General features: G+C 36.3%; 1 protein-coding gene across 2 annotated transcripts in view; it reads left to right on the top strand.

Annotated features, from left to right (window-relative positions):
* Nucleotides 1–15,571, top strand: part of LOC120516717 (actin-related protein 2-B) — a 94,317-nt gene that overhangs the window by 68,848 nt on the left and 9,898 nt on the right. For both annotated transcript variants that reach the window (XM_039738594.1, XM_039738595.1), the window contains 4 exons: nt 4,642–4,778; nt 5,579–5,728; nt 9,533–9,678; nt 13,244–13,376. In XM_039738594.1, the coding sequence (XP_039594528.1) occupies nt 4,642–4,778; nt 5,579–5,728; nt 9,533–9,678; nt 13,244–13,376 (566 nt within the window). The remainder of the gene's footprint in view (nt 1–4,641; nt 4,779–5,578; nt 5,729–9,532; nt 9,679–13,243; nt 13,377–15,571) is intronic.

The raw sequence follows: 15,571 nt of genomic DNA, 5'->3' as shown, positions 1-15,571 counted from the left end.
AGCAGTTATGCCACAGATAATGAATATAGATGCTTGGTGTATACAGTATGTGTCTTTATCTTTGAATTAATGCATGAGAACATAGCTTCAGTAGCTAGTAGGACATCCCAATTAGGTTTTGTAAATGAACTGAATGGGCTATGTAAATATTTAAAAATTTGTCAAAACTCTTTGGTTCATTGGAGAGTGTTTAGACTCTGAACCATTAAAGCTTATTTCTCTTTCAATAAAGAAAGAACCTGTTGCTATTAAGTCTGTCTGTCTGTATTAAAGACTGTCAGATTATGCAGACATTAGGTTTTGAATATACAGTTTAAGAATAAGTAAATAATTGAATATGAAAGTTCCAAGTATTTCCACATGAAAATTTGTACTTACCTTTTTTTACACCATTTTAGTTGGTATTTGAGTTTTTGCTCATACTGCATCTCATGATAATGTAGTTTTTATGACTTATGCACTAATTCTTCATTAATTCTTCTTTTGAATTTTCTGCATGTGGAAAGTGACATGATCAAAGAGAAATGCTATATGAAACCGGGACACTTCTTATGCCTGTAATGCCAATATGAAGCCCATAAATACTCATTCATGATTATTTAATACATTGAATGCACTATTTACTTTAGTCCCTGTCACCCTACCCTCTCCTAAAGCCCTCAGCTGCACCATGTACCTTTCTTGTGAAATGTAGATCAAATGTGCAGAGCAGCCTGGTTTGATATGTTTTTAGAGCAGGATTCTGGTTGAGTGCTGTGGCTGGGGAGCAGTGGTGAAAGGATAACATTAAGGATTAAACTTTACAGATTTAACACATGTAACTTTAATACTTACAATATTTTTCACTACGTTTTTGTTTTAGGAATTGTGTCAAACCTGCAGCCTCTAAGAGATGCGTGTTTGTTGATGTAACGAAATGAAATCCTGAAAAAAATGGTCTTTAAAATTGTCACTTTTAAAGTCATTATTATAATAAAAGGAAAAATTGAAATTGTCAGTTATTTCCCATTATACTTAACAAAAAAGAAAACCAGTTTTTGTTTTCTACAATAAATGCTTAACGATTTTAATACAAAAACATCAGCAATCACGTGTACAGGAGTAAAAAAGAACAGGATCAGGAGCAGCACAGTACTTTTAGCTGGCTGGAGAAGTGTTTCAAATCTGTTGTTGGTACACAAATTAATCAAAAAGCAGAGCATGTGGTAGATGATACAAACTAACGATTAAAAATCTGATTGTAGAAGTAGTGTGCAGGACACATACAAAATACAGAAGTATTCTAGTATAGCATATTTGGAATAATACAATGCCAAAATTAGTGCAAGGTAAAATGAAGAACCTTTCTCTTATAATTGATTGTTAGTGTTTGCCTGCAAATAATTCTTTTATATAGATTCTAATTTTATTCAAATAGTAATATCTAATCTGATAACCCAAGTCTATATAGAGTTTGTCAACAAATGATTTATTCCTCAAAAATACATTTACCAGTGATGCATTGTCAACACCTGATGTAAGCATACAATCATTATCAGCAGAGTTGACGTTACATGTATACATTTAGTTTTAATCAGTTTATTGGTTCTAATGCTTCAGTATGTGCAATGTCACAGAACAACTTCCTATAATATTTCATCAAAATCAAATTATCAAAATGCAATCTTAATATAAAATGCTCAAAAAAATTAAAGGAACACTTTGAAAACACATCAGATCTCAATGGGAAAAAAAAATCCTCCTGGATATCTATACTGATATAGACTGGGTAATGTGTTAGGAACGAAAGGATGCTACATCGTTTGATGGAAATGAAAATGATCAACCTACAGAGCCCTGAATTCAAAGACGCCCCAAAAATCAGAGTGAAAAAATTATGCGGCAGGCTAGTCCATTTTGCCAAAATTTAATTGCAGCAACTCAAAATTGTACGCAGCACTTTGTATGGCCCCTGTGTTCTTGTATACATACCTGACAACATCGGTGCATGCTTCTAATGAGATGACAGATGATGTTGTGGGGGATCTCCTCCCAGATCTGGACCAGGGCATCACTGAGCTCCTGGACAGTCTGAGGTGCAACATGGTGGCATTGGATGGACCAAAACATAATGTCCCAGAGGTGTTCTATTGGATTTAGGTCAGGAAAGTGTGGTGGCCAGTCAATGGTATCAATTCCTTCATCCTCCAGGAACTGCCTGCATACTCTCACCACATGAGGCCAGGAATTGTCGTGCACCAGGAGCCACTGTACCAGCATAGGGACTGACAATGGGTCCAAGGATTTCATCCTGATACCTAATGGCAGCCAAGGTGCCTTTGTCAAGCCTGTAGCGGTCTGTGTGACCCTCCATGGATATGCCTCCCCAGACAATCATTAACCCACCACCAAACTGCTCATGCTGAATGATGTTACAGGCAGCATAATGTTCTCCATGGCTTCTCCAGACCCTTTCACTTCTGTCACGTGCTCAGGGTGAACCTGCTCTCATCTGTGAAAAGCACAGGGCACCAGTGGTGCATCTGCCAATTCTGGTATTCTATGGCGAATGCCAGTCGAGCTGCATGCTGCTGGGCAGTGAGCTCAGGCCCCATTAGAGGACATGGGGCCCTTGGGTCACCCTCATGAAGTCTTTCTGGTTGTTTGGTCAGAGACATTCACACCAGTGGCCTGCTGGAGGTCATTTTGTAGGGCTCTGGCAGTGCTCATCCTGTTCCTCCTTGCCCAAAGGAGCAGATACTGGTCCTGCTGATGGGTTATGGACCTTCTATGGCCCTCTCCAGCTCTCCTAGAGTAACTGCTTGTCTCCTAGAATCTCCTCCATGCCCTTGAGACTGTGCAGGGAGACACAGCAAACCTTCTGGCAATGACACATATTGATGTGCCATCCTGGAGAAGTTGGACTACCTGTGCAACCTCTGTGGGGTCCAGGTATCGCCTCATGCTACCAGTAGTGACACTGACTGTAGCCAAATGCAAAACTAGTGAAAACAGTCAGAAAAGATGAGGAGGGAAAAATGTCAGTGGCCTCCACCTGTTAAACCATTCCTGTTTTGGGGGTCATCTCATTGTTGCCCCTCTAGTGCATCTGTTGTTAAATTTCATTAACACCACAGCAGCTGAAACTGATTAACAACCCCCTCTGCTACTTAACTGACCAGATTAATATCCCATAAGTTTCATTGACTTTATGCTATACTCTGATTATAAAGTGTTCCTTTAATTCTTTTGAGCAGTATATTTAGAACGCTGCAATATTACAAAGTTTTTAACAGGGTGTAGTGTAGTGTTACCAGGTTGTGGTTTAAGGTCCATCACCATTGTGAAATCTGGTGTCTGCCTTCCCACTGTGAGGTTATTTTAAAAAGAGTAATGTGGCAAATGTTGAAAAACTCTTATCTAAAATTGCTGTGCTTAACATACAGCTTCTCGGTGGTTGTAGCTGCTGGGGAGTAAGGCAGGATCAAGCACAAGTCAAACACATGCCGAAAGAAATCTTAGTCCAAAAGTTTATTTTGAAAGGTTTAGTGAAAATTTAAGGCAAACAGTCCACACAAGAATAAAGAAAAGGTTGTTACACACACAGAATGAAAAGCAAAAAAAAAAGGGAAAAATTGTTTCTTCTCCAAGCTTAAACTTCTTGTCTAACTTCAGTTGTTTCTAAACTTAAAAATATTTTACTTTGCCTTCAATATGCTCAGAACATACGGCACTGCAAGTTCAATAGTAAATAACGTAACATGCTCTATTGGGCATGTTAAGGCACGGTTTAAAACTGTGTGCCTTCCTTTCCTTAGACACGGCAAGGCAGGTCACTAACTGAGTCTAATCTATAACCAGTGAGACAAGAAATAGAATTTACCAATTCAATTCAGCTTGTGGAGGTTATAAGAACCTCCCATAGACTATGCAATAATAAATAGGAAAACATTTAATATAACTTGAATAATTAGCAAAAGGCTTTTGCAGTGGTAAAGCACTAGGCCTACCTGCATTTCAGACTGCAGTCTTGCTGTCGCAAAAACGATTAATAAAAAAACCTGAGTTTGCATCCGTAAATGAGGCAACTATTGAGTGTTTTCTTTGCAGCGGCATGAAGATCTGGCCGGGATTGTTAGATCAGAACTGAACAGCAAGCGAATAACCATTGATTGGTTTGGTGTTTGGCTGTAAAATTGAGAGAAAAATCTGCTGTTATCTTATTCATTCTTCCTTATGACTGTTGGTGATTAAAACGTGTACATTTATATTCCTTCAAATAATCGTACACAAATTGTTATAAATAAAATGCAATGGCCACTAGAGAAACGTCCTCTTAAATGAGTGAGTTTAAGAGTTTACTAGTACTTTTTTCTGCAGCTAAACATTCCAGAATTTCTACAGTCTTTTAGATTGTAAACATAATTTTGGATTTTTGTATTATCTTTTTTTTTACCTCCAAATATTGTCATTTTTTACAAAACAAGGCAAATATTTTACAAGCTAAATATTTCTTTTAAACCAGACAGATGTCATCCAATACATTGGCTTTAAAAAAATCTGAGTATTCACAACTCTGTCATACCTTTTCTACCTGAAAACTATTTAAAGCACAAACCATGTATCTGGCTCAAGACTGTTACAAATAATTTGTATCCTCAGGTTTACTCACAGGAGTGGTGGTTGACTCTGGGGATGGTGTAACACACATCTGCCCAGTATATGAAGGATTTTCACTGCCTCATCTTACAAGGAGATTAGATATTGCTGGCAGAGACATAACTCGCTACCTCATCAAGGTAAAAGCACCATTCTTTAAAAAGAATTTTTTTTTGGCATTTAACCTTTTTCTGTGGTATGTATGTAAACATAAGATAATTGCTATACTAAAACATATTACATCAGTTTTAATATCAAGAGCTACTTAAAAGTATTATAGAAGTCTGCAATGAACCTTGCGTATCTTAATTTTTTTGGCTTAATATTAATTTAATTCCTTCTCTATGAAGATTTCATCTGTTTACTGTGCTTAATTTGAAAGTGACCTGTTCAGAGCTTTTGGGTTGTTATGAATTCCTAAAAGGCTCTTTAAATAAATTGATTTACAGATACTCATTATATTGTGGCAGACTAAATTGTTTTTTGCAAAAATTTAAATAGACTAGCTTAGAAGTTTTACTTTATTACTCATGAGTTTACTTTATTTGCTACTACTGTAGCTTGTATCTACTTTAAAGTTTTTGTAACCATGCACAGAGCATGTATTCAGGATGCCGCTGTATTGTTTTTCTGTATTGCAGCTGTTAAAAATGTCTGCATTTATATATTCGGTGAGTTCAGCATAAAATGTTAATTTATTTTTGATCCTAAAATGACAAGCCAGTAAGTGTCAGATGTAAATGTAGAATTCTTGGAAAAAATAATCTTTTTAAGGCATTAACTTTTTTAATTTTTTGATTTTGAGTAGTTAACATCACTCATCTCAGGAGATTGTTATCTAATTATTGTGAATAATAATCTGCAAACCATATTTTATGAAGGGTAGAATAGAATGAGATCAAATTTTTATATGAATTCTAACTTTTTATTTTTGCTTTAGTTGCTTTTGTTGAGAGGTTATGCCTTTAATCATTCTGCTGACTTCGAGACTGTTCGCATGATGAAAGAAAAACTGTGCTATGTGGGTTACAATGTTGAGCAAGAGCAGAAATTAGCAATTGAGACAACTGTGCTAGTAGAATCCTACACGGTGAGTGTCATGTTTTTTGTTTTACTAATGGTTAAATGTCAGGACAAATCTTTTTTATAAAGTTTTAGTGAATTTAGATGGAAAATGTTTTTAATTAAAAAAAAAATCATGATGTACCAATTAATTTATTGGTATTTAATGTTTTTTTTCTAATAGATGTTTTGTATGCCATAGTACATGCTATAGTAAATCCATCCATCCATTTTCCAACCCGCTGAATCCGAACACAGGGTCACGGGGGTCCGCTGGAGCCAATCCCAGCCAACACAGGGCACAAGGCAGGAACCAATCCTGGGTAGGGTGCCAACCCAACACAGGACACACACAAACACACCCACACACCAAGCACACACTAGGGCCAATTCAGAATCGCCAATCCACCTAACCGGCATGTCTTTGGACTGTGGAAGGAAACCGGAGCGCCCGGAGGAAACCCACGCAGACACGGGGAGAACATTCAAACTCCACACAGGGAAGACCCGGGATGTGGGTCTCTAACTGTGAGGCAGCAGCGCTACCACTGCGCCACCGTGCCGCCCTATAGTAAATCTCGGACACAAAGTTCAAAATTCCAAACTTAAAACTGTCTTGTGTTTTAATCTTAGCATTTCGCTAAGAACGGAACTCTCAAAAAGTAAATCTTTGTAAACGTCCTAACTTGGAGAATTGTTTAAGAACAAAATATCATTTTACATATCCCAGAAAAACTGAACAGATATTAACTAAAGTGTCTTTCAATAAATAGACAATTTTCTTCTTCTTCTTTCGGCTACTCCTGTTAAGGTTTGCCACAGCAGATTATCTTCTTCCATATCATTCTGTCTTCTGCATCTTGCTCTGTTACACCCACCACCTGCATGTCCTCTCTCACCACATCCATAAACCTTCTCTTAGGCCTTCCTCTTGCCTGGCAGCTCTATCCTTAACAGCCTTTTCCTAATATACCCAGCATCTCTTCTCTGTACATGACCAAACCAACGCAATCTCTCCTCTCTGACTTTGTCTCCCAACCATCCAACTTGAGCTGATCCTCTAATGTACTAATTTCTAATCCTGTCTGTGCTTGTCACACGCAGTGCAAATCTTAGCATATTTAACTCTGCCACCTCCAGCTATGTCTCCTGTTTTTTTTTTTTTGGTCAGTGACACAGTCTACTATATAACATAACTGGTCTCACTACTGTCCTGAAGACCTTCCCTTTCACTCTTGCTGATACCTGTCACAAATAACTCCTGACTGTCTTCTCCACCCCATCCACCCTGCCTGCACACTCTTTTTCACCTCTCTTCCACAATCCCCATTACTCTGAATTGTTGATCCCAAGTATTTAAACTCATCCACCTTCTCCAACTCTACTCCCTGCATCCTCACCATTCCTCTGACCTCCCTCCCATTCACACATATGTATTCTGTCTTGTTCTTACTGAACTTTATTCTTCTCTCTAGAGCAAGCCTCCAACTATCCAGTGTCCCCTCGACCTGCTCCCTACTCTCTCTACAAGCACTCTTTCAATAAATAGACAATACAAGACTGAAATCACAATATAATTCACTGCTACACAGTCACCTTCCAAAGTTTGTAACCATAATAAAGCAAAAAACAAAGCCATAGTGATTCAAGACAGTGCTAAATAAACAGAACATAAATACTAGCACTCCCACTGTGAGTCAGGCTTGGGACTGATGTTTGCTAGAAAATGTATGTTAATCTGCAATGATTTGTCGAGTCATGTGACCTCACAACAACCATAAAGAAGAAGAAATCAAAATAAGTAGCATTTTTTGCACAATTGAAGTCTCACTACCTTTTAAAATAAGAGTTTTTGTCTATCACCTTGAGAAACCCTTTGCACAGATTTTAAGAATGCATTTATCCATTTAAGCTTTTTTTTTCTGTGGGATTTGTCCCTGCTTTGTACATTTTTACACAAAAAAAATGAATTTCTTAGACCCCCCCCCGAAATATTTATATAAAAGAGGAAGCATAATATGTAAATGGTAAAACTGTAATTCACTGCAATATATTGTAATATCAGTTTACGTAAAACTTGAATTTAAAAAAAAAAAAAAGTTAATTTAATACTGCAAGAAGGTGAATTTGGAGCTGGTTGTTAATTGTAATTCAGGAACTTGGATCCATCAGGGATGAAACTGCCATATCACAGTATTAGATTTTATTCTGATGAGAGCATTTTTTGTACCAGGCTTAATTTGTTGTTTAACCCATTTTAAGGGGTCCTCTCCATAATCTTTGTTCAATTCAGTGGAAGAAATGCCCAATTTAATGAATTATTCCATTATTTCTTTAACTAAAACTTTAATAGTGTACTTTACAAATTTACATACAAATGATTCTAACTTTAAACGTTTCAGTGTTCGAACACTAAATTCAAGAGAAATGTGATCTGGAGTTTGGACTGCAGTGAAAAAAATGCAGCAACAGATGGAGCTTTTATCTCCTACCTGTTGGGATGGTAATCCATTGGGTCTTTTGACGCCTGGCTGTGTCTGCTGGGTTTTTATGAAAGCAGAGAAACTCGGCTGTAACAGTGAACTTGCTGCGTAGTCCTCTGTTTAGCAGATCTTGCTGACTCTAGATGTTATTCTCCCAGCAAAATGTTGTCATCAAAACATACAAAAAGGCACAAATAAAGAGGCAAAAGGAAGAGCACCCAGCCACTGTTTCTCCCATACATTTTATTTTATTGTACAGTATTTACGTATTTTATTTGTTTTCATTTTTTAACTTGTTGCTTAGGGAATTTTAATTGTGTTATTTTTACATTAAACTTATCAAAATAGGTACTGTTTAGGGTCTGGGAAGAGATTAATTCATTTTCCATTATTTCTAATGGGGAAAATTGATTTAGACTTCGAACAATTCAGAGTTCAAATAGCCTTCTGAATTAAATTAAGTTCAAAGTACAAGGCACCACTGTATGTCGGTGAACTAGATGTAAACTTCAGATTTTGCAGTTATTTTTTTTTCTTAGTTGAGTCTTTCTCAGAAAATATTACCCCTTAGTGAAGTTGTGTCCCTTAGTAAATCCTCTCCTTGTCAAGATTGTGCATAATTTAAAACTGAAAAATCATTGGCCTGTTTCTGATTGAGGGTTGTAATTTTGCCCAAACATGAGTTCCACGGGAACTTGGAGCCTGTTAAAAGAATAATAGTTTGAAGAGGTTTTTAGAACTTCCAAGTACTGTTTACAATATATTGATGTATTGATATTTTGAATACAGCACTAGTATCCAGAGAAAAAGTGTTTGCCCAGCAGGTTTCTCTGTTATATCAGTCTCCATAATAAGATGATTATGGATCATTCAGTGTTTGCCCAGGTGTCTCCTTCATTCATTGTTAATTGTCACCATTATAGTAAAACTAAAGGAGAATTAGTTGGAAAATGACAAAAGTTAAGAACTTAAGGCTGTTCCAAAATACAAAATGTACAAATTTCTCATGAGCCTAAATCACATGGTGATTAATCTTTTCTAATTACAGAATAAGTGAAAGGAAAAAAAACAGTTTATTAAAAAAAATGAGATTAATTAGAAGGTAACTGACTCACTTAGTGTGAAACTGGTTATCACAAAAACTATAGCTACATGGAGTCTTTCAGGAACAGAATCATAAACCAATGCTTTTTGTAATAAAGTGTGCAATTTGTTTTGCTTTGTAGTGTTTGTCATACTTTTGTGATTTCTTATTTTAATTGTGATACCCTAAGTTAGTGGAAATTTGCAGCAGTTGTTAAAGAATATATCTGTTTTTAGTCTGAATATGATTTTATTTATTTTTTTAGCTCCCTGATGGTAGAGTTATCAAGGTTGGTGGAGAACGGTTTGAAGCTCCTGAAGCATTATTTCAACCTCATCTTATCAATGTGGAAGGTGTTGGTGTAGCTGAGTTACTTTTTAATACAATTCAAGCTGCTGATATTGATACCAGGTTTGTTTCACCCCCCCATCACAAATTGACAATAACTGGAAATTCAGTATCTGTTCTTTTTATGTTTGTGAAGGAATTTTCAACTCAGTTGTTTCATCTGTAAACATTAATATCCCAGGCCTGAAATCTTATTATTTTTAATTTAAAAATAAAAAAGCAATTAATGTATAGTTGTGGTTAAAAAAAAAAAAAGTTTGTGATTTTTATGGATTCTTGCATGATTCGCACCTTAAATGTAATCTAATTTTATCAAAATTAAAATTGAATATTTAAAAGGTATGCCATTCAGTTTTTGAGTGGCACTCTTTTAATCAGTCTTTATTTTCCAAGTCAGTGATGGAAAAAGTAGGCAAACCTTTAAGTTTAGTAACAGCTAGAATCTCCTTTAATAGCAATACCCTCAATAAAATATTTACTATAGGAAGTTTTGCTGTATCATTTAAATATGAATAACAGCTGGCTACTTTTGGACTTCCTTATAAGACAAGCTCCAACTTTTCAACCTATGTTCCACTAGTGCAAAAAAAAAATCTGTTGTCTTATGACATACAACAATAAACCACCAAGTAATAAGTTTAGAATGATGCATCTTGGACTTTATTATTACCTCTTACTCCAATCTGCCCAGATACTGAGTCAGAAACTTAGCTCCACACCATGTGGTGAGCCACCATATTTAACAGAATTAGGATATGCTCTATTACAGTTTGTTTACTCATCCCATACATTTTTAGGAAATTAGGAGATGAAAATGTGGTAGTGGTGCAAATTTCGCTTGTGATGTGTGTTTTCCCTTGTTGCAAATTTTAACTTTGCTATACTCCCTTTGGTCACCACTAGTAATGAGAAGAATAGTTGTGCAAAATAGTTTATCTTAAGAAGAATTAAAGCAGAAGTGACCTGTTTTAGTTCTGATACCTGGTAGGTTACGAAGACTGGGTTTGAACTCTTGTCTTCTGTCTGTTTATGTCGCTTTGTGTATTCTTCCAGTGTATAGGTTTCATCTGTGTTATATGATATCCTTCTGTATCCCAAAGACCTAATACGTTGGATTAAACTGGCAACTATAATTAAAAGTGGGGGTGTGGACTAGTTTGCACTGAAAAAGACAAGACAGTTATTTCACCTTTGCTTGCTTCCTCTCTTGTACATAGTGGTACTAGAATCATCATTTATGTGTTCAAATGGATTAAGTGACTTCAGGTAAATGAATGGGGAATAAATCTAAAATATAAATTTGAAAGTGATCAATAAATGTTGTTTAAATTGTTATATGCCAATTTTTCTAGTGAGCAGGCTAGAACTGCAACATTACAGGTTACAGTAAAGCATACAATGGCATATAATCTCATGCTACAGAGATGTAGATACCGAAAAGCTTTTGAAGTCCTTTCAATCTTTCAAGTGTATCTGTATCTTGAATTTATTTTTGGCTTTGGCTGATCTGTAATTGAAATTTCATAACCTCCTGCTCACATTAGCTTACAGTTATGCAGTAGGTCTGTTTGGAAACTCTAAATTTACCTGATGTGAATGTATTTGGCAAGTGTAGTGGATCAGTGTCTAGACTATGGGCTGTTGTTGCTCCCATTGCTGCCCAGGCACATTCTGGCTTCCTGTGACATATCCCAGTTTTGAAAATGTATGAATCTATCCAAAATGTCTGTACAAAACATTAGCATTACTTAATTTTTAAGACAAAAAAGTTCATGATTTGTCATTTTGAGAATATGTGGGTGTCGGTTATAAATGTTAAATCTTGTTAAATAAACTTTTCTTAAGTAGTAATGCCCCATCAAGTATTACTCCACAGAGCTGTTGGAGGATTAGAGATTATTTTGGTGCCAATACTGATAAATTGTACATATACTTTTTTTTTTTTCTTTCAATAGAGCTTAAGTAGGGATCATTCTCAAACCTATGACCCAATATCTCTTACAGCGAGGGTCTTGACCTGTATGCATTTGGGGATGTTGAGCAAATTTGTGTGTAATGCATAACACGGTTTTTAAAGCTGCTGACTATTAAAACATTTAATTACCCTGAATGGTATAAAACAGCAGTCAGTTTTCCTGTCAGCAATGCAAAGCTGAACAGAGATGGCCCTTGCGTCCTCTAATTCAAATTGTAAATGCATTTTCCCAATTTAGGAATACCCACATAGCCACCTAGGTCTTGGCATGCATGGAAACTCCAGAGCAAGAGAATAACCTCTTGTGATTAAAAAGTTCTAAAGCTAGTTCTGATAATATTGACAAGCTGAGGTGTTATTGGTATTTTTAAATTCTTAACATGCACTCTGACTCATTTCCCACAAGCAGAGTGATGTTTCTTGTTCCAAGAGCGTTTTTCATCACTAAGGACTTGCGTGTCAGATTTCTCACCTGGCCTCCAATACACAGTGTGGGTCAACTGAATACCAGGTCCATACAGGCGGAATTTGATTAGATTTACTGAGACCCATCATGTATACCTTTTTTTTTTTTTTTTAAAACTGGCTCCTCTTAAGCCCATCTGAATGCATAAAGCACCTAGTCTCATCCACTAATATCTTGAATAAGGATGCTTACTTTTCTTACTTCAGCTTTACATTTAGAAATGCTGTAAAAACCCCCTCAATCCAATTCAAAGTCACAAGGAGACAGGAGCTTACCACAGCAACATTTAACGCAAGACAGAAGCCAACCATGAATAGCTAATCACAGAAGACACTCTTATACACATGCAAGTACAGTGTTTCCAGCTAACCTCCCACACACTACTTTGTCCCCCTTTGCTTTTACTAATAATAGTTATTTTATATTTGGCTGGTGCCTTTACCCAAGATGACTTATTTACAGGGCAAGGTTTTGTTACAGCTGTTTACAGATCTTTTGCATTTGAAGCTCTGGCTAGTTTATTAACTTAAACAGGGTCACACAGTAAAGCTAAATTGCCACAATTTTGTATTGGGTATATTGCCTTAATTTCATCTTTTAGTTTTCCTCAGTTATTTCAAAACTATCATTTTACAAGTAACAAAGCACAAAACGATTCTTTAGACTGTTGGTGATACTAGAATACTCAGTGTAATAAATAAAAAAATATATATATTAGCTAATTAATAGGTCCATAAGTAGCATTTTTGAAAATTTAGGTGAAGTTTGAACATTCTGTTTCCGAGTTTGTTTCTACGCTTTCCTCTCTCATCCTAAGGACTTGCAGAACACCTTGATTGCTGGTTCATTATTAACCCTATATGAATCAGTGTTGGTTTATGTGTGAGTTTGCCTTGCTATATGGTAACAACCTTTTCAGTGATATTTATTATCTTGAGTATGAGACCTGGCTGCCTTCGGCTCTTATTTGTTTTGAGTAGGTCCAGTAATTAAATGGGATAATTACTAAAATACAGTATTTTACAAAATTAAAAACTAATTCATATTCATTACATATTTCACATGAAAGTTTTGTATGTATCCTTAAAATTCAAATCTTCCAAAATATTCAGTTATGTGTATATCATTTTTGTTTCTGTGAATCTTACTTGACTCTATTAATTTTCTTTCGTCTTCTCTTCTCATAGGGCTGAATTCTACAAACACATAGTGTTATCTGGAGGATCCACAATGTATCCAGGTCTACCATCACGGCTTGAACGGGAACTGAAACAGCTTTACCTTGAACGTGTGCTAAAGGGAGATGTGGAAAAACTTTCGGTAAGCTGTTGATTTTTAGCTAAAGAATGCACACTTTTGGGGCTTACTAATAACAAAAAAAGTCTTGTTTTTCTATTTGAAGTGTTTTTTGTTTTGTTGCATGCACATTTTTCTCATTTGTTATCAGTTGAATCTTTGTACAGAAGCAATGCTTTGACTATCTCCTCAAATGCACGGTGGTGTTTGCCACCAGAGTTGCAGGACACGGCAAGCAGTGCTCCCTCCTACCAACTAAGATTATCCAAGGTCATACTGGATGCATTGTTCAGGAATATTGTGCCATTGTTAAAATGATGTTATGGCACAATTCCTGCAAATACTATAGCCACTGAAGCAATCAAAATTCACTGTTTTGTTCCTTGAACTATTCTGCAATGTTACTTGTTTTGTGAAATAGTGCATTATTATGGTAGAAATGTTCACCCAAGTGTAAATACACTATAGCCACTAAGGAATGAATTTGGTCAGCAATGATGTTCACCTACGTCTTATCATTTAGACAATCTTCAGTTTGTATCGGGGCCCTACTAAGTGGCAGAAACGTGTTCATCACACCACTGCCACCGGCCTACACTGTTAACGCTAAACATGATTGCTCCTATGACTGATGTTGTTTGAGCTATATTATAATTCTTCTGTCAACATGATGCAAAAGAATCCTGGATTTGTCTGCCCAAGCAACTCTTTCCTCCACTAATTTACACCATCCACCACCATCATGTGACATATGACATGTTGGAATGTAGAGTTTTTGAAGGCTGGTGTTCTACCCAATAAACTGGAAACTTATTGCACAATCCCTTCAGCATTCGCTGGGTCTGCCCCTTTGTTTTCTCCTTGCAGAGTATGCATGCACATTTCCTAAAGGAGGCATCCAGGGTGCATCCTGATTACATGCCCCACAGCACCTTAACCTCCTCCACTCAATTTGAAGAACTCTGTTCATTCTACTTGTCTAATATGTATCTCTTTAATATATTCTATTGGCATGGCAATTTACATGCCGTCTTCCACATTAAATAGAAAAGTTTTACTTTAAGAGTAACATTGACAGTGAGAGTAAGTATATGCATTAAAGATGCCATTCTCAATCTTATCTAAAAATCTGAAATATCTCTTTTCATTGACCACATATTAGATGGGCCATAAACTATAAATTGTCAAATCTAATCCACTGTTAAACCTTTGTGTCTTTTTACAGAGCAGAAATTCTATTTTACATCTACAAATGGGATTGGGGTAGCTCTTTTTTTTTTTTTTTTTTATAATCAATATGGTATTTGAATGGCTCTGCGGTGGACTGGTGCCTTGCCCGGGGTCTGTTTCCTGCCTTGTGCCCTGTGTTGGCTGGGATTGGCTCCAGTACACCCCAGTGACCCTGTAATTAGGATATAACGGGTTGGATCATGGATAAATGGAATTTTAATGCTGAAATTCAGACTGCTACCAGAGATCTTTGATGCATGCCACTGAATTCATTAACAGCAGATAATTTACCTCAAAAAATACATACAGTGGGTCCGGAAAGTATTTAGACCCCCTTCAATTTTTCACTCTTTGTTATATTGTAGCCATTTGCTAAAATCATTTCAATTAATTTTTTTCCTCATTAATGTACACACAGCACCCCATATTGAAAGACAAAAAAAAGAATTTTTGAAATTGTTGCAGATTTACTAAAAAAGAAAAACTGAAATATCACATGGTGCTAAGTATTCAGACCCTTTGCTCAGTATTTAGTACAGTGGGACCTCGGTTTGCGAGCATAATTGGTTCCGGAAACGTGCTCGCAGTCCAAAGCACACTCGTATGTCAAAGTGAATTCCCCCATAAGAAATAATGGAAACTCAGATGATTCGTTACACAACCCAAAACTATTCATATAAAAATGATTAATACAAAATATAAAGTAAAAATACATAAAAACAAATTAACCTGCACTTTACCTTTAAAAAGAATCATGACTGGTGTGAGTGAGTTTCTAAACTCTTGTGGGATTCCACCGAACGTGACAACACGTGGAAGAGTGTCCCAAAGCAATCGCAGTCTCCCAGCGCTGTAGCAGTTCGCCGTATAAACGCATCCAAAAGATCGCAGACATGCTATAAGCGCCAGCCGTCAATGGGTGATACAAGGAACATTATGAAGATCCCGCTACAATAAATGACATCGTTGTTGCTGTTTCAAGCTGAGTA

The sequence above is a fragment of the Polypterus senegalus genome, chromosome 16, assembly GCF_016835505.1.
Source record: "Polypterus senegalus isolate Bchr_013 chromosome 16, ASM1683550v1, whole genome shotgun sequence".
NCBI classification, from domain to species: Eukaryota; Metazoa; Chordata; class Cladistia; order Polypteriformes; family Polypteridae; genus Polypterus; species Polypterus senegalus.
Note: the sequence above shows the minus strand (reverse complement) of the source record. Positions and strands in the feature narration are given on the sequence as shown.